The sequence below is a fragment of the Hemitrygon akajei genome, chromosome 11 (assembly GCF_048418815.1).
Source record: "Hemitrygon akajei chromosome 11, sHemAka1.3, whole genome shotgun sequence".
In the NCBI taxonomy this organism is placed as follows: domain Eukaryota; kingdom Metazoa; phylum Chordata; class Chondrichthyes; order Myliobatiformes; family Dasyatidae; genus Hemitrygon; species Hemitrygon akajei.
This window is the reverse complement of record NC_133134.1, coordinates 32,449,769-32,477,691: the sequence shown is the minus strand read 5'-3', so window position 1 is coordinate 32,477,691 and position 27,923 is coordinate 32,449,769. Positions and strand designations below refer to the sequence as shown.

At 40.5% G+C, this 27,923-nt stretch overlaps 1 protein-coding gene across 2 annotated transcripts in view; it reads left to right on the top strand.

Annotated features, from left to right (window-relative positions):
- Positions 1–27,923, top strand: part of abat (4-aminobutyrate aminotransferase) — a 181,179-nt gene that overhangs the window by 67,025 nt on the left and 86,231 nt on the right. For both annotated transcript variants that reach the window (XM_073060574.1, XM_073060573.1), the window contains exons 3-4: positions 16,244–16,341; positions 20,528–20,557. In XM_073060574.1, coding sequence (XP_072916675.1) covers positions 16,244–16,341; positions 20,528–20,557 — 128 coding nt within the window. The remainder of the gene's footprint in view (positions 1–16,243; positions 16,342–20,527; positions 20,558–27,923) is intronic.

The following is a 27,923-nucleotide window of genomic DNA, read 5'->3' as shown; positions in this document are numbered from 1 at the left end:
CCCGAATTTGTGGCAACACGCGGGCTTCCCCAGCACATCCTTAGGTTGTGTTGGTTGTTAACACAACCTAATGTTTTGATGTATACATGATAAATAAATGAATCTCGATCTGAGTCTGAAGAGGGAAGGAGGCAAAATGAGATTATGAGATGGATCGGGTAGGGAAGATTAAGGAGAATCCTAAGAGGTTCTCTTACTATTTTAGAATAAAAATGCAGCTAGTGATTGAGTAGGCACTTTTGGAGATCAGCAGGACCATCTATGTCTTCAGCCACAAGAGATGGGTGCGATTGTTAATGAATGTTTCTCTTGATTACTCAGGAGAAATTCATGGTTGCTCAAGATGTAAGGAAAACAAGTAGAGATGTTTTGTAGGACATTCATATTGCCAGCAGGAGGTGTTTACAGCCTTACCCCTTACAAGGTTATTATAGATTAAGGAATGCACCTTTGGTCTTTGTGAGAAGCTGGAGAGAAAATTGTGGAGGATCTTGCGGAAGCCAGTTAGCCACTTGCAAAGTTCCCAAAGACTGGAGGGTGGTTAATGTTGTTCCATTGTTTAAAAAGGGTAGCATGTAGAAGCCAGGAAACTAAAGGCTGGTTAGCCTGACATCAGTAGTAAGGAAGTTACTGGAGGGAATTGTGAGGCACAGGATCTAGCAATACTTGGATAAACTGAGTCTGATGAGGAGGAGTCAGCATGGCTTTTGTGTGTGGGAAGCTGTGCTTGACGATTCTTTTAGAGTTTTGTGAAAAAGATATCAAAAAGATGGTGATTATAGGGATGTGGATGTTGTCTATTTGGACTTTAGCGAGGTGTTTGACAAGGTCCCACATGGTAGGCTGATCTGGGAGATTATCTCCCATGGAATCCAGGGAGAATTAGTTAGGTGGATTCAGAACTGGCTCAGAAGTCGGAAGCAAAGTGTGGAGGTTGAAGGCTGTTTCTCGGAATGGAGGCCAGTGACAGATGATGTGCTATAAGGATCGATATTAGGACCTTTGATATTTGCTTTTGTAAGTGATATGGATGCGAGTGCACCAGGTATGATTGATAAGTTTATGAATGAGGCAAGATGTAGAGGTGTTGTTGATCATGAAGGAGGTTACTGTAGAATAGATTACAGGTGGATCTTGATCAGTTTGGAAAGTGGGCCAAGGAGTAGTATATAGATTTCAATGCAAATAAATTTGAAGTGGAGCATTTCAGAAAGCCAAACCAGCATCAAACTTGTACTATAAATGGGCACTAGGCAGTGTAATGGACCTTGGAGTACAAGAACATAGTTCATTAAAAGCATGTTCACAGATAGTGGTGAAAAGGGCATTTAGCGCCCTAGACTTCATCAGGCATGGCATTGAGTATAGGAGTTGGGATATTATACTGTAGTTGTATAAGTTTTTGGTGAAGCCCCACTTGGAAAATTATGTACAGTTTTGGTCACTGTATTATAAGAAAGATGTGGTTAAAATGAAAGGAGTGCAGAGAAGATTCATAAAAATGTTTCCAGGACTAGAGGGCCTGAGTTATAGGAGAGATTGGCCAGGCTAGGTATTTATTCCTTGAAATGTAGGAGGATAAGGGTGACCTTATAGAAATGTTTAAAATTATGAGAGCCATAGATAAAGTGATGTTAAAAGCCATCCCCCCAAGGTAGGGGATTCCTGAACCAGGTGAGAGGGGAAAGATTTAAAAGGACCCTGAGGGTCAACCTTTTCATGCAGGGGTGGTGAGTATATGGAATGATCTGCCGGAGGAAGTGGTTGAGGCTGGTATGATCATATTGTTTAAAAAACACTTGGATAGGACAACGGAGGGGCAGGACTTAGAGGGATATAGGCCAAACACAGGAAATTGAAACTAGCTGGTTGAGCGCCATGGTTACCATGTACTGATTGGGCCAAAGGGCCTGTATATCATACTGTACTGCTTTATGATTGTGTGCTAAATGAGGTTTCCATGGAGTAATGTGAAAAGATCATCATCTGTAAGTTGCCTTGCCCATATGACCTTGGATCATGTGGTATGTCTGTGTTGTTTTTCAATTCTTACCACTTTTGGCACAGTCTTTTGGGTTTGTACTGTCAGTGCGATAGGTCATATCTGAGATTGTGCCCAGGAATTAGTTGAAATGTATGGTCCTATGGTTTAGCAAAATCATCAAAGTTTTTTCTTGATGCGCCTCTGAGACAACATCCCATTATTTTATCAAACATTCTAGATTTTAGTGTGGAGGGTGTCATGGGTTTATTTCAGCTGAGTGTGTTTTTTTAAATTAAATTCAAAGATAGTCTTTTTTAAATTTAATTAATTAAATTCAAGTCCCTTAGGTGTTGCTGTGGCATTTAAATTCCTGTATGTAATTTCTAGTGGCCTCTGAGTTACTATTCCCATTATAAGAACTGTTTCCATAACAGAACTGGTATGTTTCAGTGTCATTAAATGTGATGTATAATGCAATTTGTTGTTCTTATTGCATTAATGACTATCTGTAATGGAAGTGTGAAAGGGTCAATAAAAGCCATTCATGTGAAACAGAAAGATAGCTCTGCTTCTGAATATTTTTGTCTTGTTCTGATCTCAGATCTTGTGATTTGCAGCATCATTTGATGTCAGCAAGATTGGTTCATTATCATTAATAGCTTGAAAATTCACTAGTATGTCTTAAACAAGACAAATGTCAAGTTGTTATGCACACAACAACTGTGTGCACAGACCATTAGTCCAAATTTTCAGTTAGAATTGACAAAATTGTTTCTGTCAGTTAACTCGTAAAGATTTTGCATCATATGCCCTTGGGTCTTGACCAAGTGTTCAATTTACAGTGCATAAAGATTTTTCCAATCTTGTTCCTAAAATAGATCTGCAGCTCTGAACTTGTTTTTCAGGTAAAGATACAAGGACATTGCTTCAAAGAAGAAATCCCCAGGCTAAAAAAAATATATTTGCCATATCATTAATCTCCTCTGCATCCTCTTTTGTGCAATTGCATCTCTCCATTCATATTGTGACCTGAACTTGATGTGATTCTCAAACCTCTTTTGCACAATTTATTTTTTTTATTATTGTAATTTAGTGATTTGTTATACCTGCACTGTACTGCTGCCACAAAACAATACATTTCACCACCTATGTCAGTGACAAAAAAGCAAATTCTGATTAGAGAAGCATTAAAGTACACTGTCTCCTGACTTGTCTTATTATTCTAGCTTAACTTCCAAGCACTTATTTCCTTTGCTTTGGCTTATAAAGGACAGCGTCCCATAAGTCTTGTTAACTACATTGTTGGCCTGCTTTTGCCACCTTTTAAGGATTAGTGAACACACATTGAAAAGCCCATCTGTTCCTCATATTGCGCATTCCCCTACCGTGGTCCAAGTCCCTTCATGCATTACCATGCATTTACCAGATTGAATTTCCCTTGCCACTTTTCTGCCCAATTAATCAGATTTTGCAGTCAAACGCTTTTCTCATTGTTGACCATAAAGCCAATATCCTTCACAAACTTCTTTTAAGTCTGCCACAAACGGCAAGAATTGGAGTACTGAGATCCCCCTGGATGCAGCCTTCCAAATGCAAAAAAAACCCTTCCTTGAAATGATCATTGCAAGAGACAAACCAAAACCATTGAAGTTATGCCAATGACCTAGCTGTTTGACATGTGTGAATCTATTCCTCATGTTGATACAAAATCAGTGAACGGATAGGTGTGTCAAGATAGGTAACAGGTTCCTCAGTACCAAGGAACAGTCAAAACAAATCAATATAGGAGATTACAACATCTAAGCAAGCCACTCAACAAAGTGAATCTTTAATCACACTGTGCATTTGTGAGAAGTGCTTACACGCATTCTTCAAAGAGGGGCCAGTTGAGTGACATGTTTGTATATATGCATGCTAAGGTCATGTGGTCAGAGGTCATGGTGATTATCACATTAATGATGTAAACACAACATATAGTGAATTTCTTGATATTTAAATTAGAAGCTTCAATCAAGAGCACAAAAAAAATAGGAGCAGGAGTAGAGGACAGAAAATTCCAAAGATTCATCACCTTCTGCAGCATTAAATTCCTACATACCTCAGTTTTAAATGACCTATCCATTATCTTGTAACAATATCCAGTTATTGGAGATTCTCCCACTAGTAAAAATGTACCAATGCATAACCTATCATGCCACCTCAGGGTCTTGTATGTCTCGATAAAGTCCCCCTCATTCCCCTAAGCTCTCAGAATCTTTATTCTATGTGATGAAAATGTTATATTTAAATAGAACTTAAAGCTCCAACACTTCCCAAGGTCCACCTTGTGGTATGTCAAAGTTTTCCAATTCTTGCGGTCATATCCCTAAACTTGAGCCTTCCTCTCCTAGTCCTTTTGACCCTCTGGCCCATTCATATGGTCACCTGACAGGCGCAAAGTAGATTATAAGATGTAAACAAAATCTAATTATCTGTCCCTGCCTAGGTGGGTTCTCAGCCTGTTTCAGTCTTGTCATACTCTCTCCAATTCTTCATTAACAATGGGACATATGGCCCAGTAATTTGATTGATCTGTACATTAGTGGAACAACCCTGATCATGATTTGTAAAGCCACATCCTTGTAAGAAGTGGGCTTGCAGCCATTGCCTCCTACACATGTTGCTGCATATCATTTGGAGATTTGTGGTGGGCAGAGCTGGACTTCATTTACAGTGCTTGAAAACAGCAGCCTTTAGCGTAAAGTTCACTCTGGTCTTGGCACTGATGATCTGAAGTCCCAAGAGAATGCTTTTGGATTCAGTGGGAAAGCAATGTTGGCACTTTCTCCACCAGTACTAAAGCAAAGTGTATTGGACCATTCCTTTGAGTGTTACCATACTGCACTCAAGGCCTAGAGCTGCTTAATGGCCATCTATGTGTCCCAGCAGCCTTCCACATGCAGGTATCAATATTCCTTGAGTGCGAACATTAAAATAAGGGCACTTTTCTGTAACTTCTTTCACAATACTTTTGTAGTGTAGTAAATTCAGTCATGAATTTATGTATAGCAAACACAAAAAAAGGACTGAATTATCTGTATTTATAATTTTGGTAGAGATTTAAATATTGTCCAATGTCCTGTGTTCTTTGTTTTGAATCAATGTGGTGGTTACCTTTACATCTGTCTGTAAGAATAGGTAAAACTTTGGTCTCATACCCATTCTCCAAAGGTGCAGCACTTCCTCTTCACAGCATTGAGTCTCGATAATGAAACTATAGTCTTAAAATTGGGGTTTGATTCCATTGTTTGGCTTGGAGCCACACTAAGAACAGGGGACAGAAAAACAGGGAACAGGCACCAAAACATGGAAACAAGAAACTGCAGATGCTGGGATCCGGAACAACAGTCTGCTGGGGGAACTCAAGGGGTAAAGCAACATCTGTGGAAGGGAAGGAATTGTTGATCGTTTATGGTCGAAACCTAGCACCTGAACTGAGAGTAGGAAGGCAAGATGCCCAGTATAAAGAGGAGAAGGGGAATGGTTTAAAATGACAGATAGATAGTAACAGGTAGTAGAGAAGAGTGGAGTGGTGTTGGAAGACTACAGCAGGTGAATAATGGTTGGACTCAGACAGAGGGAATGGAGAAAGAAATCAACTGGATCAACTGGAGAAGAAAGGGGGGGGAGAGAGAGAGAGAGAGAGAGAGAAAAGGAGGAGGAGAGAAATAGGGGAAAGGAGATGCCTAAAATTGGAATACTCATTATTCATTCTTGGGTTGTAAACTACCCAGGCAGAATATGTTGTTGTTCCTCTAGTTTGTGCTTGGCTTCAACCTGACAGTAGAGAATGTCAAGGACGGATGGGTCACTGTGGAACTAGGAAGAAGAGTTGAAGTAGACTGCAGTCGGAAGTTCTGATTGGCCATTGTGGACTGAACATAGGGGTTCTGCAAAACAGTCGCCCAGCTTGCCATTAGTCTATATAGAGGAGGTCACTTCAGCAGCAGTAAATGCGGTAGACAAGGTTAGAGAAGAAATATGGAACCTTTGCCTCACTTGAAAGACTGTTTAGTTCCCTGAATAGCGGTAAGGGAGGAGCTGTAATGACGAGAGTAATAGCTACAGTAAGGGCAGGGGAAAGTGTCAGGAGTAAGGGAGAGATGGGTGTGAAGAGTGGACCAGAAAGTCACAGAGGGACTGGTCCCTACTGAAGCAGAAAAAAGTGGGGAGGAGATGATGGAGCTGGTGGAGAGATCTCATTACAGCTGATGATACCATCTGTGTCCAACTGCCATTTACCTTACCCCTGATGGTTCCCATTCCCACTTCAGACCGGTTCAGCTGAAGTTTCTTGATCCTAACATCAACCCTCCATTTCCCTCCACAAATGCTGCCTGACATGCTGAGTTCCTCCAGCATTTTGTTTGATGATCCAGATTCCAACATCTGCAGTCGCTCGTTAAAATAAATGTAATGGGATCCCTTTTTTATTTATTTATAAACATTGTGGAATCTGGCCATCTCTGGCAAAAGCAGCATTTATTATGCATTACAAATTGTCCATGAGAATGTGGAAGTGTACAGCACTGCAGAAGCATTGATAAATTTCCATGTTGCTGCAGGGGAGATGAACTGGATGACTTCAACAACTGCTTATTCCCATAGCAACCCTGGAAATCGTCAGAGTCTAGTCATGCTTTAAAATTACCATTTATCAACGTCATTGCAAGGGCACCAAAGCTAATTTCTTCCCTGCTTCTGCTCTGGGTGTGATGAAGTAGACCAACATATATCCAAGGTCATCTTTGGCCATCTTCAACTATCTATTTAGGACCATATTGATCTACATAATTAAACAGTACTAAACTCCAGCTTTCTAAATAGATACACGGACAAGTTTTATTCTAATTCTTAATGTTAATGTGTTTTCAAAAAAAATTAAATTAACCATGATATGGATACCACTATCAAAGATTACATACATTCGGTAACCATTTGATTAGGTACACCTGTATGCATGCTCATTAATGTAAATATCTAATCAGCCAATTGTGGCGGCAACTCAATGCATAAAAGCATGCAGACATGGTCAAGAGGTTCACTTGTTTTGCAGACCAAATGTCCGAATGGGGAAGAAATATGATCCTAGTGATTTTGACCATGGAATGGTTGGTAGTGTCAGACAGGGTAGTTTGTGTATCTCAGAAACTGTTGATCTTCCAGTATTTTCACACACAACGATTGCTAGAGTTTACAAAGAATAGTGCAAAAAACAAAATAATCCTGTGAATGGCAGTACTGTGCCCTGTTAATGAGAGATATCAGAGGAGAATGGCCAGGTTGGTTCAAACTGATAGGATGCGTTACAACAATGCTGTGCAGAGAAATACACGAAACGTTGAATGTGTTATCAGCAAGAACAAGAAGTTATCTGCAGTCCTCAGACAAACATATGCATGCACACATTCAATCCAGTTTGTCATTCCACTGCTCGAACTTTGGAGGGCAGCATCCAAAGTGTTGGATTCATGCCCCAACCCAGCATGAACACCGTACTACACCGCCTCTGACTTCTCCTTTCCTGGGCTGCTGTAACAGGCAAGGCCGGGGCTTGAGGCCTAGTCCTCTCTACAACAGAGTCCGTGCAGCTGCTCCACTGGTCAGTCTCGCCAATAAAACTGACTTGCAGCATTTTACATTGTCAATGTCCAACAGGGTGTTACAATTGCAAAGGAAATGCCCAAGACAATAAGTCACAGTTAGACTATACATTGCCTTTGTGCATCAATTCCAATGCCTTCCTATAGCAGGCAGTAACGTGGTCCATACCAAGTCCAGCTCCTCCACCAACAAGCAGCTCGCTGATGGGGTTAGACCTGCAGAACCTGATGTTCTTAATGTCCAGCATTATCTTGCAATCATTAAAAACAAGATCTTAGGTTGGCCTCAGAGAATCCGCCATGTCTTAACGCCCTACCATCCAAACATCCATTTCCAGATTTCTTTACTACTTTAATTAAGTACATCCAGAATGGCCTCAGGACAACCTCTTATTTCCTAAATAGAAACTGGCCTCAAATTTCTGTCACTGTTTACTATAAATACCTCCTGTACTATTGCACACCAACATTCTCCATTTTACATGCATTTACATCTAAATGCACAAAAAGAGAAAATAACAGGAAGACTTTATTGATTTTACTTTGTTTTAATTAAGCATATTCACTTATATTGTATACTGTTGGCTGGTTTATAGATTTTGTTCCTTGATTTAAACATTATACTTAGCAGATGTGGCTTTCCAACACAGCAGCCAAGTAACGTCTTGGGTATACTGCTTTCTGAGAAATGTAATTTGCTTTGGCAGGTATCACTTCACAGAAAAGGCTGTTGTGTACTGCAATTTAACTGTTTTTCCATGCCTCCATTGGAACCCTTTATCTGCTATATGTGTCTGTAAATTGAAAGGAAAACCATTTGGATTGATTTCTGTTTATACTATCATTAACTCTGTGGCGTTCATTCCAAGAAGAAACCTATATTACTGACAGATTTTCTCTACAACAAAGTACTTAAAGGTATAAATTTCAAACCCATAACATCACTTATATAACTGAGTCATTACATTGCTGCTAATAATTTTAGCAAGGAAAGATCCTTGCATGTCCTGTTATTCATTATCTATAAAGAAGCATTGTTTCATTTCATTCTTTAGTGCTTTAACATTAGTGCCTTTGAGGAATGGTTCTAAATTGTTGATAATCATTTGGAAGAAACTTAATTTTCTTAATGTATTAAGCTATTACTTGCCTGTTATACCACCGGCATTTAAGGCAGCAATGAAGGTCCTCCATCTCTGTCTGTATAAACCATAAGACATAGAAGCAGAATCAGGCCGCCTGGCCCATCGAGTTTGCTCCGCTATTCAATCACGGCTGATCCTTTTTTTTCTCCTCCTCAACCGCAGTTCCTGGCCTTCTCCCCGTAAGCTTTGATGCCGATCGAGAACCTATCAATCTCTGCCTAAAGTATACCCAGCGACCTGGCCTCCACAGCTGCAAGTGGCAACAAATTCCACAAATTCACCACTCTTTGGCTAAAGAAATGTATCCGCATCTCTGTTTAGAAAAGGTGCCCCTATAGCCTGAGGCTGTGCCCTCTTGTCCTAGACTCCTCACCATGGGAAACATCCATTCCACATCTACCCTGTCTAGGCCTTTCAACATTCGAAAGGTTTCAATGAGGTCCCCCCTCATTCTTCTGAATTCCAGCAAGTACAGACCCAGAGATATCAAATGGTCCTCACATGTTAACCCTTTCATTCCTGGAATCCTCCTTGTGAACCTCCTCTGGACCCTCTCCAATGCCAGCACATCTTTTCTAAGATGAGGGGCCCAAACCTGTTCACAATACTCAAGGTGAGGCCTCACCAGTGCCTTATAAAATTTTCAGCATCACAGCCTTGCTCGTATTCTACATTTCTTGAAATGAATGCTAACATGGCATTTGCCTTCCTCACCGCCGACTCAACCTGCAAGTTAACCTTCAGGGTGTTCTGCATAAGGACTTCCAAGTCCCCTGCATCTCAGATTCCTGGATTTTCTCCCCGTTTAGAAAATAGTCTGCACATTTATTTCTATTACCAAAGTGCATGATCATTCATTATATTTCTTTTGCCACTTTCTTGCCCATTCTCTTAATCTGTCTAAGTCCTTCTGCCTCCTACCTGTTTCCTCAACACTACCTGCCCCATCACCAATCTTCATATCATCTGCAAACTTGGCAACAAAGCCATCTATTCCATCATCTAAATCATTTATATACAGCATAAAAAGAAGTGGTCCGAACACAGATCCTTGTGGAACACCACTAGTCACTGGCAGCCAACCAGAAGAGGATCCCTTTATTCCCACTCGCTGTCTCCTACCAATCAGCCAATGCTCTAACCATGTTATTAACTTCCCTGTGATACCATGGGCTCCTAATTTGGTAAGCAGCCTTATGTGTGGCACCTTGTCAAAGGCCTTTTGAAAGATCATTTCTAATGCCACCACAATCTCTAACGCCACCTCTTTCAGAACCCTAGGGTGTTGTTTGTCTGGTCCGGGTGACTTATCTACCTTTAGTTCTTTTAGCTTTTTGAGAATCTTCTCTCTTGTAATAGTAACTGCACCCACTTCTCTTCCTTCACACACTATAACATCAGGCATACTGCTAGTGTCTTCCACAATGAAGACTGATGCAAAATACTCATTTAGTTCATCAGCCATCTCTTTGTCTCCCATTATTATTTCTCCTGCCTCATTTTCTAGCGGTCCTACGTCCACTCTCATTGCTCTTTTATTTTTAATATACTTGAAAAAACTTTTACTATCCACTTTGACATTATTTGCTAGCTTGCTTTCATATTTCATCTTTTCCCTTCCAATGATTTTTTTAGTTGCTCTCTATAGGTTTTTAAAAACTTCCCAATCCTCTATCTTCCCACTAATTTTTGCTTTGCTCAAAGGATTCAATAGGTACATTTAATGTCAGAGAAATGTATACAATATACATCCTGAAATACATTTTCTTCGCAACCATCCATAGAAACAGAGGAGAGCCCCCAAAGGATGAATGTCAGAACCCCACAGAACCAACCCCCCCAGCTCCCCCCTCCCATGTGTAAGCAGCAGCAAAGCAACAATCCCCTCTCGCCCACCAGCAAAATAAAAGCATCCGCATCCACCTCCGAGCACTCAAGCGTTCAGCAAAGCATCAGCAAAGACACAGACTTGCGGTACCCCAAAGACTACTCATTCACCCAGTATTAACCCACTAATAAGGGAGAAAGCAATGTCTCCATTTCACAGCAAGAGAGGAGACATAACAAAAACTCGCTGATTTACGATGTTAAGAAGTCCATTGCGTCGCTTTTTCCGAGCTCCTTGCCCAAAGAATTTGGGTCTCTGGGCACACAGCCAACAGCCAGCTCACTGCTTTTGATCTTTCATCTCCCACAACACACCAGTTTCCTGCAGCGGCGCCGACCTCAAGTCCGCCCGTCTCCAGAGCCGCATGATCCCGAAGCTGTGAAGGCGAGCTGATCTCTTGGCCGCATCCATGACATATCGAATAATGGCCAGTCGTGAAATCCCGAGAGCAGGTCCCATACCCGCAGAGAACCGAAGTCCATGTGTAACTCCAGGTCGGGGTCTTCAAAAAAAGATGGAAATAGAGCTGTTTCTGAAGATTCAAGCAAAGGAGTCACCGTTAGGTGCCATTGTCTCCTCCTAAGCTCTGTTTGTATATAACTTTGTTGTATGCCCTCTTTTTTGCTTTTACAGTAGCTTTGACTTCCCTTCCATGGTTGTACTATTTTACCATTTGAGTATTTCTTCATTTTTGGAATACGTAAATCCTGCACCTTCCTCATTTTTCCCAGAAATGCATGCCATTGCTGCTCTGCTGACATCCCTACCAATAGATCCTTCCAATTTACCTTGGCCAACTCCTCTCTCATACCACTGTAATTTCCCTTACTCCACTGAAATAATGCTAAATCAGACATTACTTTCTCCCTATCAAATTTCAAGTTAAACTCAGTCATATTCTGATCACCTGTTCTAAGGATTCTTTTACCTTAAGTTCCCTAATCTCCTCCGGTTCTTTGTATAACACCCAATACAGTATAGCTGATTCCCTAAAGTAGGCTCAATGACAAACTGCTCTAAAAAGCTATCTCTTAGGTATTCAGCAAACTCACTCTCTTGAGATCTATTACCAACCTGATTTTCCCAATCGACCTGCATGTTAAAATTTCCCGTGACTACCATAACATTGCCCTTTTGACTCGCCTTTTCTATTTCTTGTTGTAATCTGTGGTCCACCTCCCAGCCACTGTTGGAAGACCTGTATATATCTATCAACATCCTTTTACCCTTGCAGTTTCTTAACTCAGTCTGCAAGGATTCAACATCTTCCAATCCTATATCATGTCTTTCTAATGATTTGATGCCATTCTTTACCAGTAGAGCTACACCACCCCCTCTGCCTACCTTCCTATCCCTCCAATATAGCGTGTAACCTTGGACATTCAGCTGCCAACTACAACCATCCTTCAGCCACGATTCAGTGATGGCCACAACATCATACCTGGCAATCTGTAATAGTGCAACAAGATCATCCACCTTATTTCTTATACTACATGCATTTAGATACAACACCTTGAGTACTGTATTTGCTATCCTTCCGAATTCTTCATCCTTAATGTATAGAAGGATTCTTCATTGCTGCTTCTGTAACAATTGTTTTTTGACCAGTCAGGGTTGCTAGCTCTGAGCTGAACCCCCAAATCTGGAAGACCGGTGGACCACTCTTAGCCTAGCCTCTGCCTTTTGACCGGTTTGGCATGGGCCACCCCACCAAGACCCGAAGCACAAGACCCTGACTCCAGCAAACGTAGCTCTCTGGGTTATTGAGGCATGCAAGCTTCCTAACCCAATGACAAGGCTGTTGTCCTTGTGGAGGGTATTAAATTATGGTTCATTTTAAGCTGAGAGAGAAAATAAAATAGGAAGGATAATTTAAATAGAAAGTATTTCATTCTGTTATCTTGCTATCCGAATAGCACACATTTCTTGGAGTTCAAGTAAGGTGTTCACTTTTTTAATGAGCAGTGCACCAATTCATTTTGAAATTAATTCTATTGTTCTACACTTCTAATAGCATTGACCTCGAAGGGTATTCTGGGTTCATTATAGTGCAATATGGATTAATAATTTTCAGGGAAATAAACTGATGTAGCAGAGTGATAAATATCCTTACTAAGGCCTTTTGAGCACTAGTAAATTAAAATTTGTTTTCATTTTTCCTGGAATTTCTTGAGGTGCAAACGTGCCATCAGCTTTCTCATACCTCATCCAAATAGCATGTCTTTGTTTATTTAGTCGTATGGCACAGAAACGGACCCTTCGTCCCACCCTTTCCATGGCTACAATAAAGCACTAATCTTTACTAATGCCATTTATCAGCAGTTGATCCATAGTTTTCTATGCGTTGGCAATCATAGAGCTTGTCTAGATCATTAACTGTTGTGAGAATCTTTGCTTCTGCCACCCTCTCAGGCAGCGTATTACCAACTCCAACCACCAGTGGGTGAAAAAAAATCTTCCTTTCTGTCCCCTCTGTATCTCATAAACCTGTGCCATCTGGTTATAGACTGCTCTGCTTTTGGGGAAACATTTACTAATTCTTCTATACCCCTCATAATTTTGTGCACCTCTGTTAGGCCTTTCCTGCTCCAAGGAAAACAAATCCAGTCTCTCTTCATAAAGGAGACACACCATCCTGGTGAATCTTCTATCCAAAGCAATACTTGTACAATAAGTTGGCCAAAACTGCATGCAAAATGACCAATTTGGCTTCACCAATGTTTTATAAATCTGTTTCATAACTTATGTAACATTCTGTGCCCGAGGTAATGAAGGCTAGTATATCCTGTATGCCTTCTGACCCTATCTACTTGTGCTACTACCTTCACGCATTTTTTGACTTGTCCATCAATGTCCCTTGTTATTCAGTATTCTCTAGGACCCTTCAATTCATTGTGTATGTCTTAATCTTATTGGCTCTTCCCAAATGCATCATTGTGCGCTCGCAGGATCTGGATTCCTGTAGGTATCTCAAGACACGTAAAGAATATGACAGATACTCTTTCTGCAAAGTCATTCCTATTGATGCAAGGATATACAAACCAGTGTATTTAAGTTATTATAAATGAGATCATGGAATTATACTGAAGATTATAAAGCAAACTCAAAAGAGTTCATCATTCATGAAATTGACTGTGTTACATCATGGTCTTCAGTGACACAGGTGCCTGTTGCCTCAGTTTATTTCTGAATTGCAAATATACATTTGAGAAGTAAATCTGTGGTTACCAAACTGAATAGTGCAGTCTTAACTGGTTAATTAGCATTGTTAATTGGAGTGCCACAGTAGCGTAGCGGTTAGTGTGATGCTGTTACAACTCAGTGCATCGGAGTTCAGAGTTCAAATCCTTCTGTAAGAAGTTTGTCTGTTCTCCCTGTGACCATGTGGGTTTCTTCTGGATGCCCTGGTTTCCTCCCTCAGTTCAATGTTGTACTGATTAGTTGGTTAATTGGTCATTGTGAATTGTCCTGCAATTAAGCTAGGGTTGAATCATTGGGTTGCTTGGCACTGCAGCTTGTTGGGCCAAAAGGGCCTGTTATGTCCTGTATTTCTAAATAAATAGCTAACTGTATAAAATATGAAGTATTGTTTTCCCATCCAAATGATACAGTTATACAAGTATAATCAGAATGAAATATTTATAAAAGATCACCTTTTTTGAACAAAACAATCAAAATAAGAAATTTGAGCATGTAGCCTGTATCATTGATCTTGAAGTTATGCTGTTAGGTATACTGTATCATGAGGATGATACATGGTTTCATGAGATTTTTCCCTTGTGCCCATCATGAACATCTGCATACCTTGATACGTTTAAAATTTAAAGCTAACGTGGCTTGCAATTGATTGTCAAACATAAATTTATTTTGAGAGACTGCCCAATATGAGTCTGTGGAAGCTTGTGCTCCTGCAGGATGTGATTCATGCCCGATGTTCCCTCTAAGGTGTGCACACACACATATATTTTGCTACTAGCCCACAAAGGAATTTAAACTGCGGACAAATGGTTGTCACCCTCTATCTCGTTGGCATGTTAAGTATATTTCACGATCGTACACAATCACATTTCCTTTTCCGGTTAATGATGTCTGCGATATTGACAATGAGGAGTTTGTGATGAATTGTCTGCAGATTTTAGAACTGGCTTGTTTATACTGTTTTTATTGAAGAAGTTATTGATCACTGTGTTGAATTCCAAAGAAGCAAACGGCATGAAGTGCAAAAGAACTGCCAGTTCATTTAAAGCAGAATGCCTTAATGACCATTTCAAACAACTTTAATAAGATGTGAAAGCATTGATATTATTACATACTGTTGTATAATATGAGGGGTGATTGATATGCTCGTGGCCTAAGGTAGAAGCAGTCAATTTTAGAAAACCTAGCATATTTATTTTTCAACATAGTCCCCTTCTACATTTACACACTTAGTCCAGCAGCCATGGAGCATACAGATCTTGGACCTCCAGAAAGTGTCCACACCAGGGGTAATTGATAACTTTGGGTCCAAGGGTAGAAGGAGATGAGTTATACAGCTCTCATTACATGCACATGCAGGTCAAATCTTTGAGTGATTATGCAGAAAGTTTGAAGTTAATAACACATCTCCTTCTACCTTAGGCCACGAACTGATCAATCACTCATGTTCAGTTATTAACTTCAAACTTTCTGCATAATCACTCAAAGGGTTGAACTGCATGTGCATGTAATGAGAGCTGTATAACTCATCTCCTTCTAACTTAGGCCACTAACTTATCAATCACCCCTGGTGTGGACACTTTCTGGAGGTCCAAGATCCGTATGCTCCACGACCACTGGACTAAGTGTGTAAGTGTAGGAGCGGACTATGTTGAAAAATAAATGTGCTAGGTTCTCTAAAATTGACTCCTTCTATCTTAGGCCACAAACTTATCAATCTCTCCTCATATATGAGAAATAAGACTAGTTGATGTATTTTTTCTCTTTTAAACAATGAACAACTGGACTTGGTAATTTATTATCCTCAGAATAGCTTCAGGTTTACTTCCACTTAAAAGTTCAGTGCTCACATGTTGTTGTCACTGGGCAAAAAAATTGCACAGCGCAAGATTTTTGTGCACACTGGCCATTACAAATTAGAGGGAACATTGTTCATGCCTTAATGTCAAGGCTACTGATAGTTGTCTGTGCTTCAGACTGTAAGATCCTTGGGGGGAAGCAGTCTTTTCTGACTGGATCGCTAGAGGTTGATTCCTCTCCGGGGTATTAAGCTGCTGGCATCAGTGTCAATACAGTTTAGTCAAATTTTCTTCAGTCTCCCAAAGCAGAATGACCTTCTCTTTCCAATACTAATCTCAGCCTTTTTCACAAAAATGAGGTAACCTCTCTCCTCTATAACAACTTGTTTGGAAAAAAGAATACTATATACAGTTTAGCCGGTGGTTCAGAACAGATAATTGCATGACCTGAAATGAGGAGCATTGTATAACATAAATCATTTATTTTGGAACTATTTGGTAGCATGTTTTTAAACCTCAATACAGGTCCTTTGATCAACTTTACAGTAAAAAATTAAGTGATCATTGTCTTGTTTAATTTTGTGAAGGATGTCGATATGTTAGCCAGCCTGCTAACAAGGGAGATGTGGATGTCGAGTTTGATCGGCCATTAATGAAAACAGAAGTGCCAGGTCCAAGATCTCGGGTATGTCAATTCTACAGTGTTCTGAAACAAATTTACTTTATGGGGAATTGATAAATATTACATTGCGATTTCCTGATTGCCCTATTATACCCAATTTCCTAATTACCATCAGGTAAAAGGGTATCTTACTTTCCATATCTGATTGATTCTTAAACCCATTAAAATAAATCTGCTGACATTCAGTATTTCAGATTTATTAGTCTGTCACATAAAACTCTGGCTGTTGTTTTAAAGTTGACTGCACTTCCTATTGGTACAGAGTGATGAGAGCTTGTTGATTTGATGCTGCTATTACATAACTTTTACCAGTTCCCTTTGACATTCTTGGCTTATTTTCATTCCTCCCAGTCTGTTGTGGCGGGACTGCAGGTTGGGTCCCTGAAATCAGTGGTCTGTATTGATGAATCAGTGTTGAGAGATGTAGACGTAGTCCATAATCATAACCCATGCGCAATCTTAGAAAACCCACCATACACTAAGGCTAATACAGGCAGATTTGATCCTTTCTTTATCTGACAACTCTATATGGTGCCTGTTAATTTTTGCTGTAATTGATGTTGTTTCACCCCAAGCTCTTGTCAACTAACGTAACAAAAGTTATGACTAACCCTTCATTTTTTGTTCAGTCCAGCAATTCACCAAATTAATTCCTTAGACTACAGGAAGAGTTGTTAAATCACCTGTTGGTAGAATGAACTTCGTTCTGTTACCAGAACTAACATTCATATGCAGATTTTAGGGCACACTTTGTGGAGATACTGGGAATCTTCTCCCATTAAGAGGTAGTTATATTTGAAAAGCAACTTCTAACATTGTGAAAACATGAAAAAGTATTCAATTTGATGAATTGTAACAGGAGAGATAGGAATGTCTCCAAAGTAGATATAATCAGCATTTCTTAGCTTTAGGAAGAACTTCCTGATTTTTTTCTATAGTAAGAGTGATAAAATTATTCAGCACAGATATGGGTCCTTTAGTTTCCCCTCCCCACCCCCAGCTGGTCCAAATTTCCCATCAAAGTTAATCCCATTTGCCCACATTTGGCCCATATCCCTCTAAACTAGGGGTTCCCAACTTGGGCTTCACAGACCCCTCAGTTAATGGTAGGGGTCCATGGCATAAAAAAAGGTTGGAACATCCTGCTCTAAACCTTTCCTATCTATATAGTGCCAATCAATCCATTAAAATCCCCTTATTAGGCAGACATCATGAACCAGATTGTGAAATAACAACTTTGTGTAGGCCTCAAATCAAACATCTGACCCAGAAGAAGAAGCAAAATGAACTGAACCCAGCTGACGTGCTTTAAGTGTCAGCACTACTAAAAGCCCGCCTGACCAGACTCAATGTGACAGAGCTGATTCGAAATGCTGCCGACATTATTTGTTAATAGCTCTGCTACCAGCAGCTCTCTCAGTTGGAGGTAGAAAATGGAACCCTGTTCAATGAGAACACTATTGCCTCTGATGGCAAGGAAAAAGATGATTTGCATGACAAATTTCCATCTAATGCACTATTCAAATTAACACTAAACGTTTGTTAAAGTTGTAACAAACTTTTGATATGCTCAAGACGTTGCCTGACACCATCACTAAACTCTTGCTGAAGTAAGGTCCCCATCACCAATAGCCAGGAACATTGTACTTATCAGCATCTCGATAATCAGAATCAGGTTTAATATCACCAGCATATGTCATGAAATTTGTTAAGCAATGACATGAGTGGGTTGTAAGAATGAGAGCCACTAGCTACATGGATAATAAAATCATAGATTAGTAACATTGCTGAGAGACAAAAGTAATTCTTTTATATTTGTACAAGCACTCTGCAAGACTATTGCAATTGGACCCACATTTCACCCTTCTTCAAACACTCAATTTATTTTCCCTCCACAGTACAACTGTAGTTTCTTTTTAAAAGTATGATTTAATCTGCAAAGTAATCTGTGCCATTCTGTGCACTGATTTTCCTTTGAGTCTTGTGGCTTTAACCAGAGACTTGCAGGATTGGCAATTCAAGCTATCATGCAAGCTAATACTTATCAGGATGTTAACAGAAGGCCAGTTTTAAAAGTAATTTAGATTGGATGGCATTGTTATTTATATCTTCTTATTTTCAGGAAAATGTTTTTATAAATTTATTCTGCATTTATACATGACTTGCCAACAATAGTCATATTAAAAGAAGACATTCCATTGGCAAAAGTTGTTGTTTAAGGAAAACTTAGTCTCTATACTGATTGTTAAATGCTTTGTCTTTTGTTCAATCTTAAAATAGTACTGCCCTTCTCTCCTGTGCACATGTTATAAAATGCACCTCAGGAGATGCAGAAACCAGATAGGCTTTTGATTGTCCAGTCAGTTAATAAGGGACCTGATGTGTAGGTTCTTTTGATTCTGAAGTATTAGCTGTGGTATGGCGTGTGCATTTTCAGACTATAAACTGCTGCAGAGAGATTTGGAAGATCCAGTCAATGAGAGCATGGCCCTGAGCAGTCATGAGCGAAGTGATCTCTGCTTAATTCTTGCCTAATTCTGTTGGTCAATGTCAGCAGTTTGTATTTAAAATTTACACTTGGCAAGGTTTACTTTACTTTATTGTCACCAAACAATTGATACTAGAGCGTATAATCATCACAGCGATATTTGATTCTGTTCTTCGTGCTCCCTGAAGTACAAATCCAAGTAAATATAATAAAAAAATTAAATTATAAATCATAATTAGAAAATAGAAAAGGGAAAGTAAGGTAGTGCAAGTTAGGTCCGGATATTTGGAAGATACGGCAGTAAAGATAGATATATGGAATTTTCAGGCCCAGTCTAACAGCAGTTTTAGCTTAAAAGATGGAAAGAACACTTGTCCCAGTACAGTGAGGTGCCCTTTAAAGATGCAGAACAATCTCTGATGAAGTAATCTGAGTTCATTGTGTAATTCTAACCTGATGCTAGAGCATAGTTTGATTTGTCTGCAAGTTCAGACTTGCTGGCAGAAGGTGTATTGAAAAAACAAACTAATTTTATTTTAGCATTTTTTTTATGGACCAGGGTGAACCAAGTGCTTATCTGACCAAAACAAGAAAACCTTCCTCTTTTTTTTCCAGGATACATTTTCTTCAATCTGATCTCCCCCCACCCCACTTCCTCCTTCTGCCCAGCTTCCTCCTTCCCCATCAGCATCTGTCCATCGACTTCCCTGGAGCCAGGTATCGCTCCCTCTGGTTTTGGTGGTGGACAGCAACACCCTACCTGGTTTCTAGCAGAATGAATGAGGGTGTTAGTTAACAAGTTGGACTTCAGCCGTTAAAAACAACTGAAGTTACTTGCTTTGCCCTGATCAGATCCTGCAAGTCACTCTGTGACCGTACCCGTGACAAACATTTGAGATAATGTGTAACAAATTTGGGAGAGCATAAAATATGTTTCAGTTCTACAATGATATTCAGTCAGCTTTGCCACACTTTGAGTGAAAAGAACTTCACTCTGGTATTCTGCGCATTCACAATACGTAAGCATTCACTATCCTGCAGTAAAAATGATCACTTGGTATAATCAGAGTTCTTTCATTACTTGAGGAAGTTCTGTCTGTGTTCAGTTCTGGTCATGTCATTATAGGAAGGATGTGGAAGCTTTAGAGAGCGTGCAGAGAAGATTAATCAGGATGCTGCCCAAATAAGAGAAGTTGCCTTATGAGGAAAAGGTGAACGAACTAGGGCATTTTTCTTTGGAGCAAAGAAAAATGAGAGAAAACTTGATAGAGGTCTATAAGATGATAACAGGCATAAATAAAATGGACAGTCAGTGCTTTTTTCCCAGGGTGGTAATGGCTAATACAAGAGGACATTATTTTAAGAAGAGGGGGATGTCCAAGGTAGGTTTATTACACAGGGAGTGGTACAGTAAGTGTATGGACCACACTGTCAGGGTGGTGGTAGAAGCAGATATATTAGGGACGTTTAAGGGACTTTTAGTTAGGTTTATGGTTGAAAGAGAAATGGAGGGCTATGGATTAAACTTGGAGTAGGTTAACAGGCCAGCACAACATTGTGGGCTGAAGGGCTTTTACTTTGCTGTGCTGTTCTTGTTCCAGGTACTCTGTGCATTCAGGAGCAAAGGGCAAGGCACTGTTTTTGAGACTTTTATTGAGTTTTTATCCCAATCCTTATTTTTGTGTGTCTGATTATTTACAGGAGCTAATGAAGAAGTTGAATGAGTTTCAGGTAAGCTGCAACATTATCTGTATCATTAACTATAATTTGTTTATTTGGGAGGACTTAGCCCCTGAAACACTTTCCTGTACTGCTGAACTATTTACCACTTGATAGGAACAAAAGATCATGCACTGCAGTGCATGTAAATATCATATGGTTATGATTTCTAAATCCACACACAGTCAATTTATTTGTTCTCATATATTTCTTTGGTAGTTAAATGTTGCTCAATGCTAAGAGCTTCAAATTAGTTGAAGGGTTCAGATTTAGTTCAGCTGGGAGTGCATTTTATGTGTTCTTGCTTTGTGTTACATGATTGTATTAGTGAAAAGTTTGTTGATAATTTTGGACCAATTTTATATGGGTGGAATACCTGTCACATTTATTAGAGGAAATAAAATAAAACAAACATTGCAATAGAAAAATAACTACAGTTTTATTTGATCATGGAGTAAAGATGGAATTGTTTGAGGAGTTCTAGGAAATGAACTAAGCGACAGGTGAATAATTTATACAGCTAGTTCCTAACATTCAGCAGTTACTTACTTCAATTCGAAAGAGGGATTGCAATGAGAACGAGATAGGGTGTATTGTTAACAAAGGAGGTCAAGGGTAATGTTTAATTGAAAAGGAGATCATACTAAGTGGCAAAATCCAGATCTCTTGAAAACAAGGTTAGTAATTCAATAACAAGAAGCAAAGAACTGGCAGATATGTTAAAACCAATTCTTTACATCAGTCTTCACTTTAGAGGACACTGCCAATATGTCTAAAATAACAGAGGACTGACTTCAAATAATAGAGGAGGAATTTGTAAAAATCCCAATCCCTAAGTAAAGTGTGAGAGAAACACAAGGAAATCTGCAGGTGCTGGAAGTCCAAACAACACACACAATATACCGGAGGAACTCATCAGACTAGGCAGTACCTGCGGAAAAGAGAAACCAGTCAATGCCTTGGGCCGAGATCCTTCCTCAGTATGAGAGAAACTCAAATTTCCTCAAATCCTTGAGGATGTGATAGGGAGAGCCAATAGATGTAGTACATTTAGATTTCAATAGATGCCACATAACAGATGTCAACTAAGAGCTCAGATTGTTGGAGGAAGTATGTTGGCTTGGCTGGAAAATTAGCTGTCACATGGAAAACAAAGAGTTAGAATAAATGGATCCTTTGCAGGCAGGAGGGATATAACTATTGTTCCTTTGTCATAAATCGTTTACTATTTACAGGTACATTCATGACATAGAGGAGGCAAAAGAATGTCAGGTTTCCACATTTACAAATGATATGAAAATAGGTAGAAGGGTACATTGTGATTGGAACATTGCGACTCTGCAACAAGATATTGATTGATTGATTGATTGAGTGACTGGACGAAAGCACAGTTAATGGAGCTTAGTGTGGTGGAAGGGTGAGAACTTGCACTTGAGGACGAGGAATCAAAAAGCAGGTTGTTATCAAAAATAAAGAGAGGCGGCAAATGAGTGCAGTTCAGAGAGATCAAGGTGTTCCAGTATATGAATGTCAGAGTTTACAAATAGGCCCAAAAGATTGTTCAGAAGGCATTCTGGTCTTCATTGCAAAGGAGCTGAAGTTTAAGAATAGGGAGGTTTTGTTACACTTGCACAGGATTTGAGTGAGTGAGGCCACATCTTGAATATACCATGCATAATTTTGGATTCTTTTCTAAGTGTAACCCTCTCACCATGGCCCATAACAAATTAGGTTTGTTAGCTATCCCTGGCTGACAGCCATGTGACTCAGCGATGTGTGAATACGGTGAGATGACCATCTCCAATAAACAACACACGTCTAGGATCGGTATGAACGGGTTCAACGAAACAGGAAAGTTGGAATGTTCCATTAAGAAAATGAAAGTTATGGTGAATGCTGTATAAATACTGCCCCTTATAAAAGTTCTCATTTGCCAGGAAATAACGGAACTTACACCATTACAAACTTAATGAGAAAGTATATTTACAAATACTTCAACTTTAACAAACAGCAGAAAGAGGGCCCATTACAGTTAAAGCAGTCTATAATGTGCACATAACATTGGACCTCATTGCTGGATAGTTAGGTCCTTTGTTTTAATTACTCACGGCACTGAACTCACGTTCTGCGCAAAAGACACCAGCCACAATTCAAACTCCCCTTGAAGTCCGTTGCAAACTCACTGGCTAACTCAGAAGTATTGACAGTTTCTCCATGAAATTATTTGTCTGCATAAGGAATTTCTTGCAACAGTCTCTGTCCTTCAGGCAGAGTTCCGCGAGCTTCCTCGAATTGTGGTTGTCTCTGCATCACACTTCTCCACCAACTCCCATAAGACAAGACAAAACAAACACACGTTCTCCTTGAAAATTGATGCTGCCAGTCTCTCTCGAATGTTCTATGGCAGCCCATTAGACAGAATGTTATCAAGACAAACCTGATTAGCTAACACAACAGTGACAAAATGGCTCCTTATCTTAGCAGAAACCCAAATACAGGACTGTTAAGCTTAACAAAACACAATGCATTTTACAGAACTGCAGGAAATACTCAACAGCATAACAATGGTAATACAATAAAACATGTTCTTAACCAGGGTATTACATAAGAAAGGGATGTAACAGTATTGGAGGCAGTGCAAAGGAGGATCGTCAGGTTCCAAAGATGTGTGGATTAGTAAGGAGTTGTGGGTATGCTGTGTTGGCACAGAAAGCATGGTGTCATGTGCACTCTGTACCTGCATATCCTCAGACTGTGTTGGTCATTGACACAAAAAAGACGCATTTCACTGTATCAATGTTTCGATGTACATGTGACAAATAATAAAAACAACTTTAGATTATGCCTAACTGTTGACTAGGTCTTTCAGATTGCAGGCACACCCTCATTCGTTTCCTGATGAGCTGAGAATGGAATTCACCCTGGCATTGGAGAGGGATCAGAGGAGGTTCACAAGAATGACTCTGGCAGTGAAGGGTTAACATATGAGGAGTGTGTGTCCAGAGGGCAAGGCTTAGATAGAGTAGATGTCGAGAGGATGCTTCCTATCATGGGGGGGGGAATGGTCTAGGACCAGAGGGCACAGCATCAGATTAATGGGACATCCATTTAGAACAGAGATAAAGAGAAATTTCTCTTGCCAGAGGTTTGTGAATCTGTGGAATTCATTGCCACAGATGGCTGTAGAGGCCACGTTGTTGGGTATATTTAAAGATTGATAGGTTCTTGATTAGTAAGAGTGTCAAAGGAGAAGGCAGAAGAATGGGGTTGAGAGGATAATAAACCAGCCACGACAGAATGGCAGCAGAGATGGTCCAAATGGCCTCATTCTGCTTCTGTCTTATGGTCTTATGAAATATTATGCAATCATCATATTCTCTCTATGGCCTTATCAGAACCATAGAACCATAGAACATTACATTACAGGCCTTTTGGCCCTTCTTGGCTGTGCTGAACCATTTTTCTGCTTAGTCCCACTGACCTGCACCTGGGCCATATCCCTCCATACACCTCTCATCCATGTACCTGTCCAAGTTTTTCTTAAATGTCAAAAGTGAGCCCACATTCACCACTTCATCTGGCAGCTCATTCCACACTCCCACCACTCTCTGCGTGAAGAAGCCCCCCCCCAATGTTCCCTTTAAACTTTTCCCCCTTCACCCTTAACCCATGACCTCTAGTTTTTTTCTCCCCTAGCCTCAGTGGAAAAAGCCTGCTTGCATTCACTCTATCTATACCCTTCATAATTTTATACACCTCCATCAAATCACCCCTCATTCTCCGACGCTCCAGGGAATAAAGTCCTAACCTATTCAACCTTTCTCTGTAACTCAGTTTCTCAAGTCCCGGCAACATCCTTGTAAACCTTCTCTGCACTCTTTCAACCTTAATAACCTTATTAAGCCTTCCTGTAATTAGGTGACCAAAACTGCACACAATACTCCAAATCTGGTCTCACCAATGTCTTATACAACCTCACCATTATGTTCCAACTCTTATACTCAATATTTTGATTTATAAAGGCCAATGTACCAAAAGCTTTCTTTACAACTCTATCTACTTGTGAAGCCACTTTTAGGTAATTATGTACCTGTACTCCCAGATCCCTCTGTTCTACTGCACTCCTCAGTGTCCTACCATTTACCTTGTATGTTCTACCTTGATTTGACCTTCCGAAGTGCAATACCTCACACTTGTCCGCATTAAACTCCATCTGCCATTTTTCAGCCCATTCCTCCAACTGGTCCAAATCCCTCTGCAAGCTTTGAAAACCTTCCTCATTGTCCACTACACCTCCAATCTTTGTATCGTTAGCAAATTTGCTGATCCAATTTGCCACATTATCATCCAGATCATTGATATAGATGACAAATAACAATGGACCCAGCACTGATCCCTGTGGCGCACCACTTGTCACAGGCCTCCACTCAGAGTAGCAATCCTCCACTACCACTTTCTGGCTTCTTCCATTGAGCCAATGTCTAATCCAATTTACTACCTCTCCATGTATGCCTAGTGACTGAATCTTCCTAACTAACCTCCCATGCAGGATCTTGTCAAAGGCCTTACTGAAGTCCATGTGTACAATATCCACTGCATTCCCTTCATCCAGTTTCCTGGTAACTTCCTCGAAAAACTCTTAATAGATTGGTTGAACATGACCTACCACGCACAAAGCCATGCTGACTTTCTCTAATAAGTCCCTGTCTATCCAAATACTTGTAGATCCTATCTCTTAGTATTCCTTCCAATAATTTACCTACTACCGATGTCAAACTTACCGGCCTATAATTTCCCGGCTTACTTTTCAAGCCTTTTTTAAACAACGGAACTACATGAGCTATCCTCCGATCCTATGGTACCTGACCCATGGATATCGACATTTCAAATATTTCTGCCAGGGCCCCTGCAATTTCAACACTAGTCTCCTTCAAGGTCTGAGGGAATACCCTGTCAGGTCCTGGGGATTTATCTACTCTGATTTGCTTCAAGACAGCAAGCTCCTCCTCTTCTTTAATCTGTATAAGTTCCATGACCTCCCTACTTGTTTGCCTTGTTTCCATATACTCCATTTCAGTTTCCTGAGTAAATACAGATGCAAAAAACCCATTTAATATCTCTCCCGTTTCTTTTGGTTCCATACATAGCCGACCTCTCTGATCTTCAAGAGTACCAATTTTATCCCATACTATCCTCTTGCTCTTAACATACCTGTAGAAGCTCTTAGGATTATCCTTCACCCTGACTGCCAAAGCAACCTCATGTCTTCTTTTAGCCCTCCTGATTTCTTTCTTAAGTATTTTCTTACTCTTTCTATACTCCTCAAGCATCTTATTTCCTTCCTGTTGCCTATACATGTTATACATCTCTCTCTTCTTCTTTATCAGAGTTCCAATATCCCTCAAGAACCAAGGTTCCTTATTCTTTTTCATTTTGCCTTTAACCCTGACTGGAACATACAAACTCTGCACTACCAAAATTTCTCCTTTGAAGGCCTCCCACTTACCAATCACATCCCTGCCAGAGAACAACCTGTCCCAATCTACGCTTTTTTGGATCCTTTCTCATTTCTTCAAATTTGGCCTTTTTCCAGTTTAGAACTTCAACCCGAGGACCAGATCTATCTTTATCCATGATCAAGTTGAAACTAATGACGTTATGATCACTGGAACCAAAGTGTTCCCCTACACACACTTCCGTCACCTGCCCTAACTCATTTCCTAATAGGAGATCTAATATTGCATCCTCCCTAGTTGGTACATCTATATATTGATTTAGAAAACTTTCCTGAACACATTTCACAAACTCTAACCCATCTAGACCTTTAACAGTATGGGAGTCCCAATCAATGTGTGGAAAATTAAAATCCCCTATAATCACAACTTTCTGTCTCCTACAGTTGACTGTTATCTCCGTGCAGATTTGCTCCAATTCTCGCGGACTATTGGCTGGTCTATAATACAACCCTATTAATGTGACCATACCTTTCCTGTTTCTCAGCTCCACCCATATGGCCTCAGTAGACAAGCCCTCTAATCTGTCCTGCCGAAGCACTGCTGTAATATTTTCCCTGACTAGCAAAGCCACCGCCTCCCCCCCCCCCCCCCACCCTTCATCCCTCTGCCTCTACCACGTCTGAAACATCGGAACCCTGGAACATTGAGCTGCCAGTCCTGCCCCTTCTGTAGCCAAGTTTCAGTAATGGCTATGATATCATAATTCCATGTGTCAATCCAGGCCCTCAGCTCTTCTGCCTTTCCCACAATACTCCTCACATTGAAATATACACACCTCAGAAGATTATTACCACAACACACAACCTTACTATTTGTGACTTTGCATGAACTACTAACATCATTTACTTTTACCCCCATTCCACTATCTACTCTAACACTCTGCTTCCCATCTCCCTGCAAATCTAGTTTAAACCCTCCCAATAACACTAGCAAACCTCCCTGCAAGTATATTGGTCCCCTTGTAGTTCAGGTGTAACAACACCTGCCCCAGAAGAGGTCCCAATGATCTAGAAATCTGAAACCTGCCCCCTACACCAGTTTCTCAGCCATGTGTTCATCTGCCAGAGCATCCTACTCTTACCCTCACTGGCATGTGGCACAGGCAGCAATCCAGAGATTACTACCCTTGAGGTCCTGTTTTTCAACTTCCTACCAAGCTCTTTGTACTCACTCTTCAGGACCTCCTGTCTCTTTCTACCTATGTCATTGGTACCAATGTGTACCACGACATCTGGCTGATCACCCTCCCACTTCAGAATAGTGTGCACACAATCAGAGACATCCCTGACCCTGGCACCCAGGAGGCAACAAACCATCCGGGAGTCTCTGTCATGACCACAGAATCTCCTGTCTGTACCCCTGACTATGGAGTCCCCACTCAGTGCCAGAGATCCGGCTGCCACAGCTTGTCCCAGGTAAGCCATCCCCCCCACAACAGTATCCAAATTGGTATACCTGTTTTGGAGGGGAATGGCCACAGGGGAACCCTGCACTACCTGCCCCTTCCCCTTCCCTCGCCTGACGGTAACCCAATTACCTGTGCCCTGTTCCTTAGGTGTAACTACCTCCCGGAAGCTACTATGTATAAACTGCTCAGTCTCCAGAATGATCCGGAGGTCATCCAGCTCCTGCTCCAGTTCCCTAATGCAGTCTGTTAGGAGCTACAGCTGGATGCACTTCCTGCAGGTATCATTGTAAGGGACACCAGAGGTCTCCCTGACTTCCCACATCCTGCAAGAGGAGCATTCCAACATCCTGCCTGGCATATTCTCTAGTCTGAACAAAAAAAATGAAGAAAAACAGAAACTCACCGGAACCTACCCTCGCCTCTGCCTGTTTCTCGCCGAAGCCTGATTGAGCCA